The sequence below is a fragment of the Parasteatoda tepidariorum genome, chromosome 12 (assembly GCF_982258835.1).
Source record: "Parasteatoda tepidariorum strain Cologne lab strain chromosome 12, Ptep-v5.0, whole genome shotgun sequence".
NCBI classification, from domain to species: Eukaryota; Metazoa; Arthropoda; class Arachnida; order Araneae; family Theridiidae; genus Parasteatoda; species Parasteatoda tepidariorum.
Genome location: NC_141766.1, coordinates 42,761,901 through 42,784,815, shown reverse-complemented (window position 1 = coordinate 42,784,815; position 22,915 = coordinate 42,761,901). Strand labels below are relative to the sequence as shown.

The window sequence follows — 22,915 nt, the reverse complement described above, 5'->3', positions numbered from 1 at the left end:
TTTCATTATTGTTAGTTTAATCATATACATACCCTCCAACTGCTACGGAATTTCCGTAGTTTCAGAAATCTTCTTTTCAGACGGTAGCAAAATTAATGTCTTAATATTTATAAAAAAAAAATTTTTACCGTAACTAGTCCACTATTACTTATAAAAGTGCAGGCCATATGGCTAGATTCTTAAGTTCTGATAAAAGTTTTATGAGAGATCCATTTGCTTTAAAAATTTTCTACTTTGGTTCGCTACCACTAGAAAGAATTATTTTCAAAATCCTTATAAGTTGGAGGGTATGCATATATATAATCAAGGTTAGTTCGAAGTATAACTAAATAATTTTATTTTGAACTAAGTAATGGTGACTAAAATAAATCAAAAAATTATAACCCCGCCCTCAAATAAACAGCTAAAGAATTAGTTTGATTACCAGTTTTATCTTTTTACCCTTGTTGATACGCTTTTATGGTGGCACGTATTTGTAACAGTCGGCACGAAAAGGTTAAGGAGGGAATACTTGATAAGTTGATAGATAGTATGGCACCCTGAAATGCCTAAAAAATGATCAAACAAAATCATAAAATCGTCAATATAAATAATTAGAATAAAAGTATTCAAATGTAGTAAGTAATTCGGGACTAGAGTATTACTTTAAAACTACCAGTCATTTAAGGAGTAATTGTAAGATAAAGTGGATATGATATGACTTTGCATCTGGCGATGTTTAATTCTTCATTCCGTTTGCATTTAAGAGCGAGGAAACTTGCTTGATTGAAAATAGGGGTAAGGTACAGTTTGTATAAGCTAAGAACTCCTCCCGTCACAATGTCTGAGGCCGTCTGGTGCTTTGGAAACAAGAATGACTCATTTTTGGGAGGGTAGCTTCACTCTAGGACTAACGCAGTAGACCGAAGAAAGATATTCCCTTTTTCTCGCAAACTCGAGCCGAAACCAATTTAAAACAACGACCCCGCTTTCCTACCTGAAATAGTCATACCTCGATACCATAGTCACCGCTACAGGTCCAGACGAATGCCCGGGGTAGTTCTTATTTTAGACAAACATTAGACATCGGTTATGCATCTCGGTTTTGTTTGTAGTTAGGAGAGAGGAAGCTTGCTTGTTTGAACTTAATGCTAAGTTAGACATCGGTTATGCACCTCGGTTCTATTTGTAGTTAGGACAGAGGAAACTTGCTTGTTTGAACTTAATGCTAAGTTAGAAATCGGTTATGCACCTCGGTTCTGTTTGTAGTTAAGAGCGGGGAAACTTGCTTGTTTGAAATTAAGGCTAAGTTAGTTCCGCGGAACCGTGAAGAAATAATATGTAACGAATAATGTTGTAAAAAAGGTAGGGGCTTAGAAACTTCTTTTTTGAAGATAAGGCTAAGGTAGACATCGGTTATGCACCTCGGTTTTGCTTGTAGTTAGGAGTGAGGAAGCTTGCTTGTTTGAAATTAAGGTTAAGTTTGTTCCGCGGAAGTAATTTAGTATTGATTTAAGGACGGAACATTTGATAAGTTGATAGATAGCATAGCACCCTGAAATCTCCAAAAAATGATCAAACAAAATCATAAAATAATTATCTGCTACATTCAGAGTAGGTGAAGTCTTAAATAAGTATTTTAGTAGATCGACACCAGAAAAATGATACGATAAATTGAAGATTCCTTAACTAGAATATAGATTTAGATGATTACTGGTGCCAGAGCCTTATGAAAATGAGGCGTGGCTAAAGTACTTAAGAATCCTGGACTTAGAAACTAATTTGGTACTGATTTAAGGAGGGAATACTTGATAAGCTGATTGATAGCATAGCACCCTGAAATCTCTAAAAAATGATCAAACAAGATTTTAAAAGCGTCAATATAAATAATTCGAATAAAATTATTCAAATGTAGTAAGTAATTTGGGACTAGAGTATTGCTTTAAAACTACCAGTCATTTAAGGAGTACTACTAAGATAAAGTGGAGATCAGATGACTTTGCATCAGACAGTTCTCAAAATTTTTCGCTTCGTTTGTATTTAAGAGCGAGGAAACTTGCTTGTTTGAAAATAAGGCTAAATTAGACATCTTTTATGCAGCTCGGTTTTGTTTGTAGTTAGGAGAGGGGAAACTTGCTTGTTTGAAATTAAGGCTAAATTAGACATCGGCTACGCAACTCGGTTCTGTTTGTAGTTAGGAGAGAGGAAACTTGCTTGTTTGAAAATAAGGCTAAATTAGACATCTTTTATGCAGCTCGGTTTTGTTTGTAGTTAGGAGAGAGGAAACTTGCTTGTTTGAAATTAAGGCTAAATTAGACATCGGCTACGCAACTCGGTTCTGTTTGTAGTAAGGAGAGAGGAAACTTGCTTGTTTGAAAATAAGGCTAAATTAGACATCTTTTATGCAGCTCGGTTTTGTTTGTAGTTAGGAGAGAGGAAACTTGCTTGTTTGAAATTAAAGCTAAATTAGACATCGGCTACGCAACTCGGTTCTGTTTGTAGTTAGGAGAGAGGAAACTTGCTTGTTTGAAAATAAGGCTAAATTAGACATCTTTTATGCAGCTCGGTTTTGTTTGTAGTTAGGAGAGAGGAAACTTGCTTGTTTGAAATTAAGGCTAAATTAGACATCGGCTACGCAACTCGGTTCTGTTTGTAGTTAGGAGAGAGGAAACTTGCTTGTTTGAAAATAAGGCTAAATTAGACATCTTTTATGCAGCTCGCTTTTGTTTGTAGTTAGGAGAGAGGAAACTTGCTTGTTTGAAATTAAGGCTAAATTAGACATCGGCTACGCAACTCGGTTCTGTTTGTAGTTAGGAGAGAGGAAACTTGCTTGTTTGAAAATAAGGCTAAGTTAGCCATAGGTTATGCAACTCGGTTCTGTTTGTAGTTAGGAGAGAGGAAACTTGCTTGTTTGAAAATAAGGCTAAGTTAGCCATCGGTTACGCAACTCGGTTCTGTCTGTAGTTAGGAGAGAGGAAACTTGCTTGTTTGAAAATAAGGCTAAGTTAGCCATCGGTTACGCAACTCGGTTCTGTCTGTAGTTAGGAGAGAGGAAACTTGCTTGTTTGAAAATAAGGCTAAGTTAGCCATCGGTTATGCAACTCGGTTCTGTCTGTAGTTAGGAGAGAGGAAACTTGCTTGTTTGAAATTAAGGCTAAATTAGACATCGGCTATGCAACTCGGTTCTGTTTGTAGTTAGGAGAGAGGAAACTTGCTTGTTTGAAATTAAGGCTAAGTTAGTTCGGCGGAACAGTGAAGAAAAAATATGTATCAAATAATGTTATTAAAAAGAATGCAGTGCGGGAAAAGACATCAATTGCACTGTGTCAGAGGTACAATGTGCAAAGTAAAAAAAAAACGAATTATCATGAATAACTTTTGATCTAATTGTTAGATTTTCACGTTATAGGATTCAATCTTAAAAATGCGAGGAGCTGACCTCAAATATTCTAATTAATTACTGCAAACAATATTTCAGGTTACAAAATTAGCTAAAAAAAGACATTTTCTCTAAATAAACATATCTCTTTTCGACGGATTCGATTTCTGACCTCCCAAGATATAGGAGGTAGCATAATGGCAAATATATTCCCCGTAGTTTGGTCAGGAGTGCGATCCAAAGTTTAGACCTCGAAATTGGTTCCTGAGAATTCAACATCCATCTCTGTTTTTGCAGATACCTCCTATATCTTTAGAAAGTGGTAGGACATATATGAGTAAAAATTTGCATAATTTATGAATATGATTAGTTTCTCTTAATTAGTTGTCAACCACTACAGACTCAATTCTCAAATATATATGATACATTTATATCTACTACTTTTAAAATAGAATTTGGGCTCATGCGTACAACTCGTTTTAAATAATCTGTGAATACTGCTTATAAAATCCTGTGTGGAGGCCTTCTGATGAAGTAGGTGATGGCTCAAGCAACACCTCCTAGAAAAAAGCAGGCCTCAGCATGGCCTGCTTTTAGTAGTCCAAACGTAATGAAATCTTTCGTATAAACTCCCACTGTGCAGCTTAGTGCCCCCGAACGTAATGACATCTTTCTTGTTTTTCATCTACTGCGCAGTTTAACTTCGTTACATCGGACTATTAAATTGATCCGAGCTGCGGCAACGCCTCCTATAACTGAAATCCTCCACACGGTTTCTGTAGGTAGTCCGATTAGACCACTATGAGAGTAAATATGTTGACGAACGAAGCATTAAGCAGAAATGTTTAATGCTTCGTTCGTAAACAAAACGTTCGTGCGTAAACAGAAATGTACTAAAAATAAGATGGTGGTAGCAAATATATGTCTGAAAATTTGTTTAATTCTTGAATATGATTGGTTTGTCTTATTTACTTGTCAACCACTACATATGCAACTATCAAATATATATGATAAAGTTCTCTCAATTACTTTTAAAAAAGAATTCGGTTTCATGCGCACAACTGGTTCACTTTTTAAATAGTCTGTGCAGACTACTTATTAACCCGTTTTGTCCCGAATTTAAAAATTGAAATGATACAAAAAGTGGTTTTATGGAAGAAGTGGTACAATATATTATCGAAATTAATTGGTTTTTCTACTGTTATGGCATTCAAAAAGTCTTTGATTGATCAAAAAGTACTTGGTCCTTAGAATTCTAGATCTTATCGGAAATAACTAAATCATTGTAGTATCTGAGAATCATTTAATTCACTCAGATAAATGAAAATACTGAAAAAAAGTTCCCACCACAATGAATGTCTTTGAAAAAAGGAAGTGCCGTAAATATATGCCGCTGAGCGTTAACCGGCTAAATACCGTGTGGAGGCTTTCTGATGAAGGAGGTGTTGGCTCAACACGGCTAAATGTAACAAAGTGACGTTCCGCATACTCTTTGAATTATTTAAGAGTAGAGGAGAGTAAAACCAACGCCTCCTATAACTGAAAGCCTCCACACGGTTTTTTACTGGTAGTCCAATCTGACCATTGTGAAGGATATCCACTTTCTTTCTTCTTTATTTCGCAAAAACTGGGCACCTGGACCGCGCAGCGGCCCCTATCCCATACATCATGAAATATTATATACATTGATTTAAAGACATTTTGATTTTAGCAACAGTATGGCAGCTATTTCTAAAAGTCAAGCGTTTTGCTTGATAAATTAAAACATTTTGTACTACAATCAATTTAAAGATGGTTATTATATACCGGCATGATTTGAAAATATACATAGGTACTTATTTACAGACATAATTGGAGATAGATACATTAATCATTATTTGCAACCTTGATCAATAAAAAAGAAACATTGTATTCAAACATAATTAGTGAAATGTGCAATAGCTTGATTTGAAAATGCAGTGTAACTTTTTTATGCTAGCTTTTTAAAAAAAAGTCAAGCTCTTTGCTTGATAAATTAAAAACATTTTGTATTACAAAGAAATATGATAATTATATACAGGCATGATTTGAAAAATATACGTTGGTATTTATTTACAAACATTATTGGAGATAGATACGTTAATCATTATTTGTAAAAGAAACATGAATTCAACCAAATTTGAGAAATGTGTAATAGTAATTAAATGCAGCTTGATATGAATATTATGCATAGAAATATGAAAGGTGAAATGGAAATTAGGCAATTGAAAATTATTGAACGAGATGATACATAGATAAAAACATAAGTCGAGCTGTATAAATCTTTGGTTTTGCCAAACTTTAGTGGCACCATCTGATGTATGCAACTCGAAATTAAATAAAGTGAAAACATTCTATATTTGTTAAATAAGCAGTGTGGAAATACGAAATTAGAGTTCTGTGATTAAAATAAGAGTTCTAACTAAGGCAAGAGATATCACCAGGAGTGGTCTCCCTCATGATCGATTGTAATAGCTGGAACACTTCTTTGTTTTTTAAAAGATCATGAAGTTCTTTGATGATCGTTACCAATCTGTGAGCTTGTCCTGTAGTTGTGAATGGAATGGCACGAGGGCCCCTCCTGGGGGGACGGGCTTTACACCCCGTGTAGTTGGCAGTGTGGGTTTCCTCGCAATTGCAGCACATAGGTGGAGTGGATGTCCTCGTGGCACTCGTAAGATCGATTTTCTGCGGCACATTTAACACATCTTGGAGGTGAATTACATATTTTTTGAGTGTGGCCAAAATTTTGGCAGTTAAAGCACTGAATCGGGCCTCTCCCGCCGCGGAACCTTTCAATTTTGACCGGGATATCACATATGCTGGTGACGGAGAAGATTTGTTGGTTATTTTCTGTTTCTATAAGAATTGTGAGAAAAAGTGGGAGGAGCCGATAGGCCTCGCCCACTTTTCTCTTAAACTGTATTACTTTTTGGATTGAGATGCCTGCTTTCCCCAATTCATGAGAGATATCTTCTGTGTTTAGTTCAGCTGGGAGTCCACGAATTAAGACTTTAATATGCTTGGTTGTTAGCACTTTTACTGGAGTTGTGGGTGGAGCTGTAGCTTCATTTGAATCCTCCATGGGTGGAGCTAAGCAAGAATCTGGTAGTGGTGAGAAAGTGGCGGTATCTGTCGGTGAAGAATGGCAGCTTGTTGTAGTCATGATTAGATTATCTTCCGTTTTTTTGACGTTGAATTGCGTTTTCTTCTTCTTTTTCTCGTTTTTTCGGAGGGGGTTCTGTGTTATTTTTGGTTGAGCTTTCTGAATCAATGGTTGACGCTTTCCCCGTCTGTTCCAAAAGTTGGCCGCCTTCATAAATTTCCATGTCAGTGACATCAACTGTTGCAATCGGCATTTCAGGCCTATTTGACACAGGCAGGAGAGACTGCTCCAACTTATTTAATTTCTCAAGTAGTTCTTTATTTTTCATTTCATCTTCTTTAATTCTCCTTTCCATGTCTGCAAACTCTTTAGCCATTTTGGTTTCAAAATCCGTGCATTCCTCATCCGTCGTTGAGTCACGTGCTTGTCTTTCAGTCAGCCGCTTACCGCCACGTCCATGATGACGATAAGTAGCCATTGTAGCGTAGTTGAATTATCAGCTTAATCGGTATGGTTGCGTAAATTGATGACTACAATTTGCAGGCAGAAACCTTTACATAATTTGCAACTACTCAAACTCTCAAATCAATTCAGAATTATTAAAATCAGACATAATTGCAAGAGAATGAAATAGGTACGACTCACTCGAAGGAAAAATGGTCAAATGCAGTCAGCAAAATCAAGACATCCTCTTCGACACCTCGGGCAACGTCACCGTTCCGTCACTCATCCACGACAAACATCTCTGAGGTACCGACGTCAAAAGTTCGAATATCGCTCGGATATCCACTTACCGAACGAGTCACTTAATACAAAATCTAGTTAACATAAGAAAGTGGTATCAAATATATGACTAAAAATTTGTTTTATTTATGAACATTATTGTTTTGACTCATTCACTTGTCCACCACTACAGATTCAAATCTCAAATATATATGATATATTTCTTTCAATAACTTTTATAAAAGGTTTTGGGTTCATGCGCAAAACTGGTTCACTTTTTAAACAGTCTGCGCGGACTACTTATAAAAGACCGCGTGAAGGCTTTCTGATGTAGGAGGTGATGTCAAAACCCTATGAATCGAATTGACTAAAACATGGATCATTCATTAAAAGACTTCCACTACTATTTATTATGCATTCCAAATATTTATCCACTGTACGGAGCAAGTTGGCATCTTTGTATTTGGCTGTTGCGGCGATACGTTCCGGTTGAAAAATTGTGTTGAAATTAGCAGTGTTGCTGTCATTGGCTTTTCTGTAAAACAAATAATTAAGTTTTTAAATGTAATGACTGTGTTTGTCCATTTTTATATCCTTGCATATATTTTCGTTGGTCATGTACCTCAGTATGCTTAGCATATATCGTAGTAATTTGTTTTTTAAGATATCGATTTTGTGTTTTTGAGATGTAGTTGCAGTCGCCCATTCGGGCGATGCATGATAGTTGTTTGGACGTATGCACATGATCTTTCATAACTATATCTTTACAACTATCAGCAGTAGGGAAAACATTTTTGTTGATCTATAGTACTGTTACTATTACTGTTACTAGTACTGTTACTTTTAACCCTTCCAAAGGCGTTGGTAAGTATACTTACCACCACTGTTTCACAACTTTTAATTTAGGTTTATATTTGTTAATAACTTCAGCTTTCTTGAAGTGCGTTTGAATATTATTATTTGGTTATAATTTGTTGCTTCATACCTGCCAACATTCACTCTTTTCGAGAATAGATTTTCCAAGTGGTAGTAAAACAATGACCGAAAAACTATCTTCCTCAAAAATATATTAATATTTTAAACAGGTTGTAATTCGCTATCGTAAAGACTAATATGCTTTTATATATTTGTTGTAATTATTTATATGTAGTGGTAGCCAAACTCATTTATAATTATTATCATAATTCAAAATTTATTGGAACAACATTAGTTTCGCTACCACTTTAAATATGGAAATAAAATCTTCCGGGAAAACCGGAAGAGTTGGCAGCTATAGTTGCTTTGAAAAAATGCATAAAGATTATAAAATACATAATTCCTTTTGAAGTTTGTAGCATTTAAAAAATGTATTTTATAAATAAAAGTCAATAAGCTCCTAATAGCGCATGTTAAATATATTTACCACCAAAAAAATGGCATTTTTAAAAACTGAATTAGTTTTTTTCTCCTTACATCAATTACTGTTCTTAAAACAATTTCAATTCGAAAAATACTTTAATTCACCTTCACTAGAAATAAATGGCCCATTAAAGCGTTAAACTAAGGCAAGACATAAGTTTTTTTTTTCAAAGCAAGTGTTTTAGTGTTATCTTGCTTTAATACTGAAGACAGCTAAAACTTTTGATGAAAAATTTAATAGCAAAAAAGTTAAATTATGTAAAAAAAATTAGAATTGAAACTACGTCTCAAAATATATTTTTCAATAGCCTTTTTTTCGAAAAAATATTTTTAATATACATGTAATGTTTAATAACTTGTAATACGACAATACAGGTTTTCATTAATAAATAGGTTATAAAGTTATTACCAAAAACCGTTTATGAAAACAATTTCTTTAATGCGAATTGTACCTATTAAATTAAACATTCTCTTAGCAACTAAATTAGAAGGGTATTCATAATAGCTACACTTAATAGGCATTTTCAGAATCAATCACGAAAATAAAGCAAAAATAACTAACCGAATGCGGTTCTCAAAATAATATTTAAATGACGAAAAAGCAAACACAAATTTGAACCACTACTGAAGAAGGCAGTACTGAAAAAAATCAAACATGTTTTAAAGACAGAAAAAAAAACTTTTTTTTTTCGGAAACACCTTCTAATTTTTATCATCAGACAATCAAACCGGTATCGATGTTTTCCAGCACCTCTTCTTTTTCGGCAATGTTGTTTTTTTCCAGTCTTAAATATTGACGTGCAAACCCTATTATGTTTTATTTCACTTTGAACTGCCGACCCATATTTGGAATTAGAGTCCTCTGTGTTCAACTCCGTAGCTTATAATTTTGAACACAACCCAAAAAATCATGAATCAAGCTTCAGGTTAAACTAGCTTTCGTAAAAGCAAGTTGTAGAAGCTATCGTTTCAAGCTTTGCTAGAACTAACTTTGAATGGGAAACCACAAAACTTCCCACGGCTTGTCCAAGGGGGATTCTAACCTATGATCTCTCTACCACTAAGGATATTTTACATCAGCAGCTGTTCAAATCTGCTTCCGGTCGGTGCGAGCCAGGAATAGATTTCGAATTGATCAGCATTTGCTTTGATTAAAACTGGTCGTGTGCTCTAGCCCCATTAGCTCTTAGCCTATCCTCAAAGATTCTAAACATCGTACATTAATATAAACATACATTTTGAATAGTATAAAAATACCTTGACCTTGTATGTTCCTGCATTTATGAAATCGAAATAATTTATTTATTTACTTAATTTTTAGGTGCTTGCAAACAAAACAACACCCCATCCTCCTATAGTTTACAGAGATGACTTAAAAGCAACAGTATTAGGTCTACGTTTTCGTGTTCAACAAAATATGTTCAAAGGTGATGAATTGAGATTAAAATGTACAGCTACATTATCTCGAGTTGTGAGCCTTAGCAGTGATGTTACCGTAGTTGGAGGAAATCAGCAAAACTCAGGATTTCACGTTTCTGAAAACACTGTTTCAGGTATGTAAGAAATTACATGAAGTTTTAGAAATTTGAAGTACATAGGTTGAGTCATAACACAGTTTATAGCTGCGAATTTTTTATAACTTTAAGTTCAAGCATAGTTCTGAAATTTGCTTACATGATGCTTTGGTTCAACTTGCAGAAGGTACACTTTATAAAGGTACAAAAAATTTGACCGTATTATGATTCATGGTACCAATATTATGGTACAATGATAAGCGACTTTTTCTGCGTGGGTACTTATTTATTAAAAAAATGAACGGTGCCGCAGTGGACTTATCGTTAAGACACGGTTCCCAGCAGATCATCGAACTCAAGCATCACTGGGTGCTGTCGGTGTGCGGGTGGGTGACCACTTGGATCAGTCTGCGTAGGGACCGAGGGTGTGCGGTATGGGACTTCGTTAAACTGTTCTAACGTAAAGTGCTCGACTTCACGTGCAGGTCGTGGGGCTACTGAAGCGGGGATACCATCCCCTCTGCAGAGGATCTAAATTGTGATGGCGTGTCTTCGGATCATCCTAAGGGATGCTTCCCCGACCGTTGCCAATAGCCCATTGTGCAGATCTAATGCGACGTAAATGAACTGCAACAACAACAGGAATGAACGTATTTATTTGAAAGGTGTTTTCATCTAATATTTAGTTCAATCTAAAATAATAGGGAAAAATTTTGAATGAACTTAATGCAAATGTTTTAAGAAACCGAATTAAAATTAAGAAGTGCATCTTATGAAATGGTAACTATATTGCCAAAAAATACTAAATCTAGTATAAACAGAAGGGGAAAAAATGGTGTTCAGCATCAAAGTTGTCATTAATGTTGAACTTTAAATTTTTAATATTAAACCACATAATGATATTAAATTATTAATTAACTATGTTTTGCCAATTTTTATGCGAGTATACTTATTTATTACAGGAATGAACTGAATTTTTTCCTGAAATGAATTTACATTTAATACTTGCTTCAATCTAAAATACTAGGGAAAACGTTGACTTGACTTACTGCAAATAATTTAAAAGACAAAATTCTAATTAGAAACAGAATGTTATAAAATGCTAACTATATTGACAAAAAATACTTAATTCGGTATAAACGTAAGAAAAAAAATAGTGTTCAGCATTAAAGCTGTCATAATTATAGAATTTTAAATTTTCTGAGATTTCAAGCGCAATTAAAGCATTTTCATACTTTCTAATTATATATCCGGACACATATTTTAGTTTTTTTTTATAAGACACATTTTTTTTTATAATTTAAAAGTTTTTTTTCCTAACAAAGAATACTATAAAATTTAAGTTAAATCTTTTTTTCCTTAAAAGATGGATTTGTCAAGCTAAGGAATATTTACGAATTACTTTGGATAGCCTCAAGGTATAAGGCAAAATTAGGAAATTTTGTTACTGGACAGTGGCCAGTTGCAGCATATTTAACAGTGACCGATTTTCTAGACATGTGTCAAATTCTTTAAAAATTAAAAGTTTTGAGTGATTAAATGAACCTAATATTAACTCTTAATGACCCAGATGTATTTCTAATTTACTTCTCACCAGGTACAGAGATGCCAACTGGCTCAAGACAGTGGATAAATATTTTCAAGTGGTAGTCCTTCAATGAACGATTCTCGATTTAATAAATTCGATTAATAAGGTTTTTACTCACAGCTTTTTCTAAGTAATTCAAAGGCTTATGTGAGACACCAGTTCGTTACAATTCAGCCACTTTGAGCCTTTTAAAAACTTGGCAAAATTAACCGAAAAATCTGCAATTTGTTTTAATAACCGTCGGGGAATGGCCGACCTAATTTTGGGTTTACGACTACTAATGTTCAACTCCGTAATTTTTGTTGTTATTGTTGTTAATTTACGTCGCACTAGAGCTGCACAATGGGCTATTGGCGACGGTCAGGGAAACATCCCGGAGGATGATCCGAAGACATGCCATCACAATTTTGATCCTCTGCGGAGGGGATGGCACCCCGGCTTCGGTAGCCCGACGACCTGCGCGCGAAGTCAAGCACTTTACGGTAGCACAGTTTAACGAGGACCAATACCGCACACCCTCGGTCCCTACGTAGACTGTTCCAAGTGGTCTCCCACCCGCACACTGACCGCAGCCAGTGATGCTTGACTTCGGTGATCTGCTGGGAACCGTGTCTTAACGATCAGTCCACTTTTGGATCCGTAATTTTGAATCCAAACCAGAAGACAACGGAGCTTCTATATCAAGTATAAGGAGAAATTTGCCTTCGTGAAGGACTTTTTGATGGAACTAACCCTCATTTGCGTTACACGGAGAGCAAAACCACGAAAATCTCCCATTGATAGCATGATGGCTAGGAAACTCTAACCCATGATCCGTCTACAATTAAGGATATTTTTACGACAGCGTTGTGGTCGATGCGAGTCGGGTGCGGAATTCGTAACTACCAGCCATTGCTGGGATTCGAACCCAGTTTACCTCATTGGAAGGTTAACGTTTTATCCCCTGAGCCATAACGGCTCGCAAATTTTAGTTTGTAGATCTCTACCGTTTTTAAAAATATTTTGCCGTATCGAGAGCAGTTGACAAATCTGCACTATGTTACAGTTAAACCGAGTTGAGCCTTTTTAAAAGAAGACAAAATTAGCCGGAAATTAGTTTGTAGTTCTCTAGCGTTTATTAAAATATTTTATCGAATCCGGAGAAGTTAGAATCTCTTTAGGCTTAGTGTAAAGATTAATTATAGTATCAATTATATTTATATAAGTAATTAAAATTATAAGTGTGGAGAGAAAATAAAATGATTTTAGTTATCGTACGCGCAGTATTTGATCCAATAAATGAAGTGTCATTCCGCTTATATGGTGGCACTGACCAGTTAAGCGTTAATAATGTTAAGCGTTTCCTTTGCAGAATTTCTCATAGTATAATAAATATTTCAGAGTTCATTTCTAAAGCTAAGAAATACTTTAGGAAAGAAGAGAGAAACAAAATAACTTTTTAAAATATTATAAAATATTTATAATAATCTTTTATTTATTAAGAAGTAATGAAGGTAAATGTTGACATATTTTGAGAAATTTGAAAAGCTAGTTAGATTTTATAGTTCAGTTAACTTTTAAGCTGCGATGAAAAAAGTAAAAAATAGAATGATTAGATGCAGCAAAAATAAATTATAATATACATTGTTGTCGTAAGAAATTAAGGCAAGAAGTGCGATTGTTTTTGTTTTCAAGTGGCGCCATCTATGGCCAAGAATTCGACTTCCGTCCCATAATTCACACCTGCTTGAAAGGCGCTTAACCTGAACCAGAGTACGATCAATCTCAACTTCAGTACCCCCAGAGGTTTTGATTTGTTATTGGAACACGGATGACTTTGTGACCCGACAGATTTAACGAGCATCAGTCACCATTTACTACACGGAGAGTCTTCGGATAGCTGGATTCGAACTCCCGTTCTCACGAACACGAGTCCAGTGCTCTACCAACTCGTCCCATAATCATCTCGTCCCATAATCGACATTAAAAAATATTTTTAAGATTTCCTAATTCAAAATATAATTTTCTGCCATATGAAATTCAGTTTAAGCGGGGAAAGAAGTAATCAAGGTAAAACGATAAAAATAATAGCCGAACTATTTCTTCAGCAATTTATGTTGCTGTTGACGTATGCCTGTTTTAGGCAGAGGGGGTGTGATTGTTCCTGTTTTCCAGTGGCGCCATCTATGGCCAAGAATTCAACTTCTGCCACACCATTCGTCACACCCGTTTATAGGGCGCATCTATTCATACATCCTTTCATTGATCCACAGCTCGTAATTTTGACCTGAATTAGAGAACGATCGATCTCCAATCCAGTACTAAGAGGTACTGATTTGTTATGGGAAGATGAAGGATTTTTACAACTCGACACATTTAACGTGCATCAGTCATTTTACTACACTGGGAGTCTTCGGTCGGCGGGTTTCGAACCCACGAACTTTCGAACATGGATTCATCGCTCCACCGACCAGGCTATCCCGGCCCTTCAACAATTTATTTGTGGGCGAAATAATAATAGAAAGGATTTAAACTTGCTCAGCGGATAAATATTTTCGAATGGTAAGGTTTAAATGTATGATTCTTGGTTTAGTAAATTCGATTTATAGGGTTTTTACTTATCACTACTTCTTAATTACTGAAAAGCTTATGTGATACTACACCACTTTGTGACAGCTAAGCGCAAAGCGTGGAGGTAACGGGTTCGAATGCCGCCGTAACCAAAGATGTATTCTTCGTGATGTCCCTCTCTGAATTGTTCAGTCTATCTTTCTTCTTGGCAAAGGCTTATAAGCCTAAATTGAGCACACAATCCTGCAAATGTATGTAATTTCAATAAAGCAATAAAGCTAAGCCTTTTAAAAAAGGCAAAATTTACGAAATATCTACACATTTTAATTTGTAGTTCTGTACCGTTTTCTTAATATTTTGTCAAATTCGGAGGTGTTTGCAAGTCTGGGCTGTGCAAATCGTGGAAACTATGTTTAAAATAACTTTTTTAAAATTTTTCTTTGATTGTCGCCACCCTGTTGAAAATACATATTTGTTGTTGTGGTTGTTGTAGTTCATTTACGTCGCACTAGAGCTGCACAATGGGCTATTGGCGACGGTCTGGGAAACATCCCTGAGGATGATCCGAAGACATGCCATCACAATTTTGATCCTCTGCAGATGGGATGGCACCCCCTCTTCGGTAGCTCGACGACCTGCACGCGAAGTCGAGCACTTTACGGTAGAACAGTTTAACGAGGACCAATACCGCACACCCTCTGTTCCTACGCAGACTGATCCAAGTGGTCACACACCCGCACACTGACCGTAGCCAGTGATGCGTGATCTGCTGGGAGCCGTGTCTTAACAATCAGTCCACTGCGGGACGAAAATACATATCACTACGTTTAATCTAACCTGCTTTGACTAAAAAAAAATATTTCAGTTAAATAAAGTTTTCATTCATTTCTTACTATTACTCCGTAGTGTTTTTTAATTGTGATTTGTCTATCAAAGATTAATGAAATAACAAGCTTAAAAAAGTTAAAATTGACATAATGAAAAAAAAAACAGTTTAAAATCTTAATTCCTTCTCTGATATTTTTAAAGTTTAAAGTAGGCAATTATTTTAAATTTTTTTCTGTTTAGGACACATTGGCGTCTCATTTTTTTCAAAGTGTTAAGAGTCATTTCAATATTCCCTTGCTAAAAGCCAACAGGATATTTTCCTCATGTGTTTAGTTTCTATTATAGTACTACTCCTTTGATACATCTAAGCGAAAAACAGTGTTGAAGTTCTTTTTTTTATCTTTGAAAATTACACTGCTTACCACTTTTAGAATTTAATTAGTAAGTCCACGCATTTAGTTTGCAATACTATAATTAGCCCAAATTTTAGTATATATCAGAAAAACTGTGCTTAGTGAAAACAAATTTTTAAAAAAAGTCGGTGATTTGTTTTGTTACTAAACTAACATCTAACGTTAGTAACATTTCTTGTTCGTTAACTTTTCCTGTTGAACTAAAAATGTTTAAGAAAATTAGCATAACTCCAAAAAACATAGCTCAAAATTAACATTTCCGGAAGGCATAACTTTAATTGTGCGTTTGAATAAATGAATATAGTTTGATATGCACGATTTAAAAAAAACGTACCTCAAAAGGAGCACCTTTACCCTTCAACACCTAACACAATTTAAAAGTTTTTTTTTTGTTTAGTATAAATAGCTAAAAACGTAAAAAGGGCTAAGAAAGTTATTCTTTTACGAGCATTAATCTAAGAAATTGAAGATAATCCATATGAACACGAATACATAATTAAATTTAAGATCTAATTTTAAGTTTGTAATGGACATTATTAATATTAAAATAGCAGCTATTAGAGGACAAAAAAATTTCTCAGTCTAGTCGTGTTTCAAAATGAATATCTAAACACTATTTACATATTGGGTTTATAAATAAACCGCAGGATAGAGCATCCTGGGTCTCAAAGGGTTAACGAAACTAAACATAGCACAAAATGTAAATTTTAAATGTTAAACTGCAAACCCTGATAACACTTAAGATATACTTATATTAACACTTATGTTACTCTTTTAAATCTGTGTACACAATAAATCAAAAAATTATTTTAGTCATTTTAAGCACTTCGAATAATTTTTATTCATTTGTTAATAAAAATTTTAAAATGGAATAGTCATAATAGTAACATAAAAGCTAGAATTAAATTATTTGAGAATTTTCTTAAAAAATATTAAGCATTTTTTTTTAAACGTACATTTCACACTTATTTCTTAAACGAGCATTTCAAGCTATAAAAATTTTTATCGCTCTCTTTCTCAATAAGATATATCGATTTTCTTCACGCATTGTGAGATATGTTTAATTTTTCAAACATGCTATGCCATCATTTTCCTTAAGACTCATTTAAGCTATTTCTACTTGAGCTTTGCTTTTTTTTCATGTATTTGAGTATGTTTATTTTTTCACACGCGCATAGCATGATAAGCCTATCTTATTCGCACATTTTCAGCTATGTTTAATTTTTCATACCCTCACACAGATGCCAACTTGTTTCGTTTTGTTAAGAAAAATATTTTCTACTGGTAACGAAATTTAAGTTATTTTTAGCTTAGTATCTTTCATTTTAAGTAATTTTTCCACCTCTGCGTATAGAAACTTCAAAATATCATAAGAAATGCAACTTCATTGATTTTATCTAGTGGTAACTGTTTTAAAATGTAGGTTTAGTTATCCTTATACTGGAAATTTTACTATTTAATTCCCTACCAATTTATTAAACGTTTTGCTGAAAGCGGAGCAGTTGGCATCTCTGTACTCATAGGATGCTATACCATCGTTTTAATATCATTCATTTAAGCTAAATCTGTTTTTTAAATGAGCATTTTATTAAACCAGTTTCACAAGTCCGCAGTTCGAGCATTGTCCAAAATAAAATGTTAAACTGACTATCTATAACTTACTTATCCTTTTCGTGCCAAACTGGCACAGAGGCCTTGAGTCTTTTTCTCCACACACTCCTGTCTTCAGCCAGGCAACGTGCTTCTTCTCATCCAGTTAATCCTGCTCTACTAATCATCCTTAATGCTTGGTATCCCTCTTTTTCGCTTTCCGTTTGGCGCCCATGAGCTTGCAGCATTTGCAGGATTGTTTCCATATGTTCTTAGATTATATCCGAGCTATATCCATCCTCATTTTAAAACTTCTTCATTAACAGATGGTATATTAACTTTTGCTAAAAGATCTTCATTTGTTATATAGTGGGTCAGAAGATTCTTAGTATTATTCATAAGCATCTATTTTGGTAAATTTCAAATTTTTCTTTTTCTGATTTCCAGGGAAGAGTGAGGAAAAACGGGATACACGGTAGCCTTATACACAGTTATTTTAGTCTTTAATTTTACATTTGAGGCTCTCCAAAAATTGAACAGACCTGTGAAGCAGGATCTAGCTTTTCTGATTCTTTGGAAAATATCATCGTTACTTCCGCCATGTTTATTAACAATAACTCTGAGATAAACAGAAGTCCATAAAACAGCAACTATCAAACGAACAATTTATAAAATAGACTTTAACTAGTTCTTTTTATAGTTTTATTTTAATTTGATTATCTCTAAAAATGTCTTCTTTATTCCAGTTACAAACCCAACACCTCGATGCTGCGTAGAAAAAACCATGTGGATCTCTATTGTATTGACGATTCTGTCTTTATGGTATCCAAATGACTTATGTACTGGTTTACTTCTGGCAGCTATCTACTGACAATCAATGACTTTAGCTGGTATGACTCTTTGGAGACTAGTCATCACAAGGTAGCTAGCTGCAAATTTATAACAATCAAGAAAGGACTGTGACACACAATCGAATTTTCAATGTAATCAAGAGCTCTTCAAGAACTGTGACTTGAAGGACGGTATTACAAAGGGAGTTACCATTTTTATGACAAAAGCTTATCTATTCAATTGAAATATTTTTCTTGGACCACTAACTTTAATGGAACAAATATTAATTTGAATAGAAGGAACATTCAGTCAATTACCTCAATTGTACTATAAAACTCAAAATCATAGTGAAACAACGCATTTTACAATGCATGGTGAATGATGATTATCATATCCTTTCATATTAAATGCCATGATATTTTTCACCGATGCTTAGACTAGAATTTGCATATTCATATAAAAGCAAAGAATCATTAAGCGTATTTATCATCTTGACTTTAGTGATAACAAAGTTTAATGAACTCATGTTGAATATATGAACACAACTAATCATGTGCCATCATTTTGAATAGGTTTCTCATGGATAAATACATTTTCTATGAAACAATGTGTATTAGATGCTTAATCGTATTATTGAAAGAACAGATGAAAGAATGTAATATGTACGTATATATCAATATGCAAGTAAAATTATACAGTTTATAGATTAATTACAGAAAAAGAAAAGATAAGTTTTGATCAACATTATGTGACTTAAGCACATTTGTATATAAACACTAAAGCATATAATACTGAATGTATATAACTGATTTTGAATATACAAATAAAAAAGAATTTTTTTTTCAATTTTCTAAAGTAAATATATTTTCTAATATTATAATTTTTTTTAAAATTTGTATGCTTAGCTACATTTTTATTGACCAATGTATTTATCTTGGTGAAATCAAATAATATAATAATTGATAACCTCGTAAGATTTGGTATGGTTTGGGATAAAATTCCCCCATCAAAATATAATTAAGATTAGTAGCTCCATAAGTATCTTAGTTACGGTTGCAAAAGACAGAATCACCTACCACTATTGACGTCTCCTTCAAATCTCATGTTTTACTCTAAAATCTCACTTTCATGCTTAAAATATTTACATTATTTTGAGAGTGAAAGTGATTACGTAAATTGATGAAAATTATTGATTCAGCAAATATTTAATCATACAGTAATTAACTAAAAGACATCAAAAGCTTCGAAACCAGCTTTATTGTGTAAAAATATAAATTCATCAAAAATTGATGAAAATTTATGATGTTTTTTTCCTACAAGAATTCATCAATTGAGGATCCCAATTAAGTTTAATTTTATTTCATTGTCAACAAATGTTTTATTCTACTCTAAAATATTACTTTAACACTCAAATTATTTACATTATTTTGAGTGTGAAAGTGATTACGTAAATTAATGTAAATTATTGATTTAGCGCATATTTAATTATACAGCAATTAACCGAACGACATTAAAAGCTTCAAAACTAGCTTTATTGGAAAAAATATAAATTCATCAAAAATTGATAGTAATTTTTAACGTTTTTTTCTTACTAAAAATTATCAATTGAGGATCCCAAGTAAGTATTTACTTCATTGTCAACAAATATTTTAAACAAATAAACGGTGTCCGTAAATGCATGTAAGAATTGAATTATGTGTCATTTGTTCAATAAAAAATTGCCAACGAAATTAAAATGTAGCAGAACAACTGACAGTTCAGGGTTATTAAAAATGAGGTACTATACGAAAGAACAACGCAATCTATTGTTGAACAATATTTTGCTCTCTGATTCATTGTTCTTAGATCATGTGACTAAATGTTGTAGGACCGGTTTTCTTTTCTTCTTTTTTTTTGTGACATTAAATTTATAGCCATTCCCGTGGTGGCCTTGAAAGATGAAATCCTGCCTTATTTAAATGACACACGGCGTTATATAAACAAAAACAATAATCTTGAATTTTGACAAATAAGTGCTTATGTGCCAGCAAGACGATAGAAAGTATGTTTAACCTTTTCTTACTCATTTTTTTAGCAACAAACCCATAGCCAGCCATTACTTTAAAGAAGGAATTTGGTCTTATAAAATAAGGTGTTATATATATAGGCAAACAGTTATCTTACGGTTAATCAAACAATGCTTATGTGCCAGCAAAACTATAAAAGGGCATATTTCACTAAAATTTATCGCTTTTTTACATTAATAATCTGGGCTTTAATAAACACTACAGAATTTTGGACACTATCTACATTGACATTCTCATGAATCTGTATGTTAAAAATGTAGGTAATGTAAAAAGACTGATGAACAAAAAGCATAATAGTCGCCAAATAAAAAATTAATTAAACGATTTAGATTCAGAGAGAATGGTATCAGAGTTCTACAAAAACAGATATTCACATTGAGTAATTTCTGATAAAAAATTCCCTAAATAAACAAATACGTACAAGTCTAACTTGTAACAAAATTATGGCAGAAGTTAAATCTCCAAATTCCGAGACAAAATATTTTACAGAAGTGAATTATTACTTGTCAAATTACTGATACTGAATGCTCTTCATTAGAATCCCAGTACATTAAAAGCTGAATATCCAACCGTTTATACAATATTCAAATGCAAGTTGGTATTTCTCCGTTCGATGTTAATTAAACTGCCTCAAAATTAATGTCACATTAACAACACAGATTAAAAACATAAGCCCATATGTTCATTCATTACATGTATGTAGGATATGAAAAATATATTTTCATCCAACATTCTTATATTAATATCCCACTGAACTAATTTGAGTTAAATTATTTTTCAAATTCGATAATTTGTGATAAAAAAATGCTAGAAGTAAACAAGTACTCATAAATCTAATTTGTACCAAAATTATGATAAAATTTAAATCACGAAATTCCAGTTTAAGACATTGATAAAATTATTTACTGAAGTGAATTCTTAATTGTCAATTTATTGATACTAAATGCTCTTCCTTAGAATCCCAATACCTTAAAAGCTGAATATCCTACTGTCTACACACTATTCAAATGCATGATGATATTTCTCCGTTCGATGTTAATTAAACTGCCCCAAAATTTATGTCACAACATAATACAGAAAAACATAAGCCCATATGTTCGTTAATTACATGTATCTAGGATATAGAAAATATGTTTGAAACCAACATCTTATATTAATATCCTATTGAACTAAGTTGAATTAAATTATTATTCAAGTTCAATAATTTCTGATTAAAAATGCTAGAAATAAACAAATACTCATAAGTCTAATTTGTACCAAAATTATGATAAAAGTTAAATCACAAAATTCCAGTTTCAGACATTGATAAAATTATTTACTGAAGTGAATTCCTAATTGTCAATTTATTGATACTAAATGCTCTTCATTAGAATCCCAATACCTTAAAAGCTGAATATCCTACTGTCTATACACTATTCAAATGCAAGATGATATTTCTCCGTCCGATGTTAATTAAGCTGCCTCAAAATTTATGTCACAACATAATACAGATAAAAAACATAAACCCATATGTTCGTTAATTACTTGTATCTAGGATATAAAAAATATGTTTGAAACCAACATCTTATATTAATATCCTATTGAACTAATTTGAGTTAAATTATTTTTCAAATTCAATAATTTCTGATAAGAAAAATGCTAGAAATAAACAAATACTCATCTGTCTAATTTGTACCAAAATTATGATAAAAGTTAAATCACGAAATTCCAGTTTCAGACATTGATAAAATTATTTACTGAAGTGAATTCCTTTTTGTCAATTTATTGATACTAAATGCTCTTCATTAGAATCCCAATACCTTAAAAGCTGAATATCCAACTGTCTATACACTATTCAAATGCAAAATGATATTTCTCCGTCCGATGTTAATTAAACTGCCTCAAAATTAATGTCACATTAACAACACAGATTAAAAACATAGTCCCCATATGTTTCATGGGGATGAGTTAAGGACAGTAGGGGGAAGGGAAGAGTATTACGAGGTGTTCAATTAAACCGCTCGACTTTATTGGCCATCTAATCTGACGATTTATCTACCACAGAGTCGGTGAACCATCATTAAGGTTCTTCATTAACGTATCTAGTCCTTCAGTGGTTACGGCGCGTATTACAATGCGCTTATTGGTCGGTAGGGGAGGTCGAGGGAAAAACGCTTACATTTTTTACGACACCAATCTGCGTTAATTTTAATTCGATAACGCCGAAGAGTATCGGAGATCATGGTGTCAACCACAATTCGAGTTAAATTATTATATGAGAATTTTGGCGTTCCGATGAAAACCCAGAATGTTGTATTGATTTAAAATATCCGGTATTTTACGGATATTAAAATTGAAACGGACATTGTAGTTTGTGTAATGAAGACCGGCATTCAATTAGTTTCCGTATTTTAAATACTTTGGTTTGATTGCTGAAATTACTTTCTTAGTACTATTATTTTTGGATTTGTTGTTTTTAGTAGAATTAGACTTTTTGAAGTTCTGTATGAGGGAGAAACGTCACACAGTAAAATTAAGTCAAGCTGAATTAATCTTATGACAGTCTGTGCTTAATTTTAGTAGAATTAGACTTTATAATTTTCTGTATAAGGGAGAAACATCACACAGTAAGATGAAGTCAAGCTGAATTTATTTTATGATAGTGTGCGCTTAATTCTAGTAGAATTAGACTTTTTAAAGTTCTGTATGAGGGAGAAACATCACACAGTAAAGTTAAGTCAAGTTTAATTTATTTTATGACAGTGTGTGCCCAATTTTAGTAGAATTAGACTTTTTTAAAGTTCTGCAAGTGAGAGAAACATCACACAGTAAAATTAAGTCAAGCTGAATTTATTTCATGATAGTGTGCTTAATTCTAATAGAATTAGAATTTTTAAAGTTCTGTATCAGGGGAAAACATCATACAGTAAAATTAAGTCAAGCTGAATTTATT

General features: G+C 33.3%; 1 protein-coding gene across 1 annotated transcript in view; it reads left to right on the top strand.

Moving 5' to 3' along the window:
• LOC107455866 (uncharacterized) overlaps nucleotides 1-18,777 on the top strand; it is a 266,276-nt gene extending 247,499 nt beyond the window's left edge. Inside the window, exons 7-8 of the mRNA XM_016073588.5 lie at nucleotides 9,925-10,156; nucleotides 17,833-18,777. Of these exons, the coding sequence (XP_015929074.1) occupies nucleotides 9,925-10,156; nucleotides 17,833-17,957 (357 nt within the window). The 3' untranslated portion in view covers nucleotides 17,958-18,777. The remainder of the gene's footprint in view (nucleotides 1-9,924; nucleotides 10,157-17,832) is intronic.
• The last annotated feature ends 4,138 nt before the right edge of the window (nucleotides 18,778-22,915 follow it).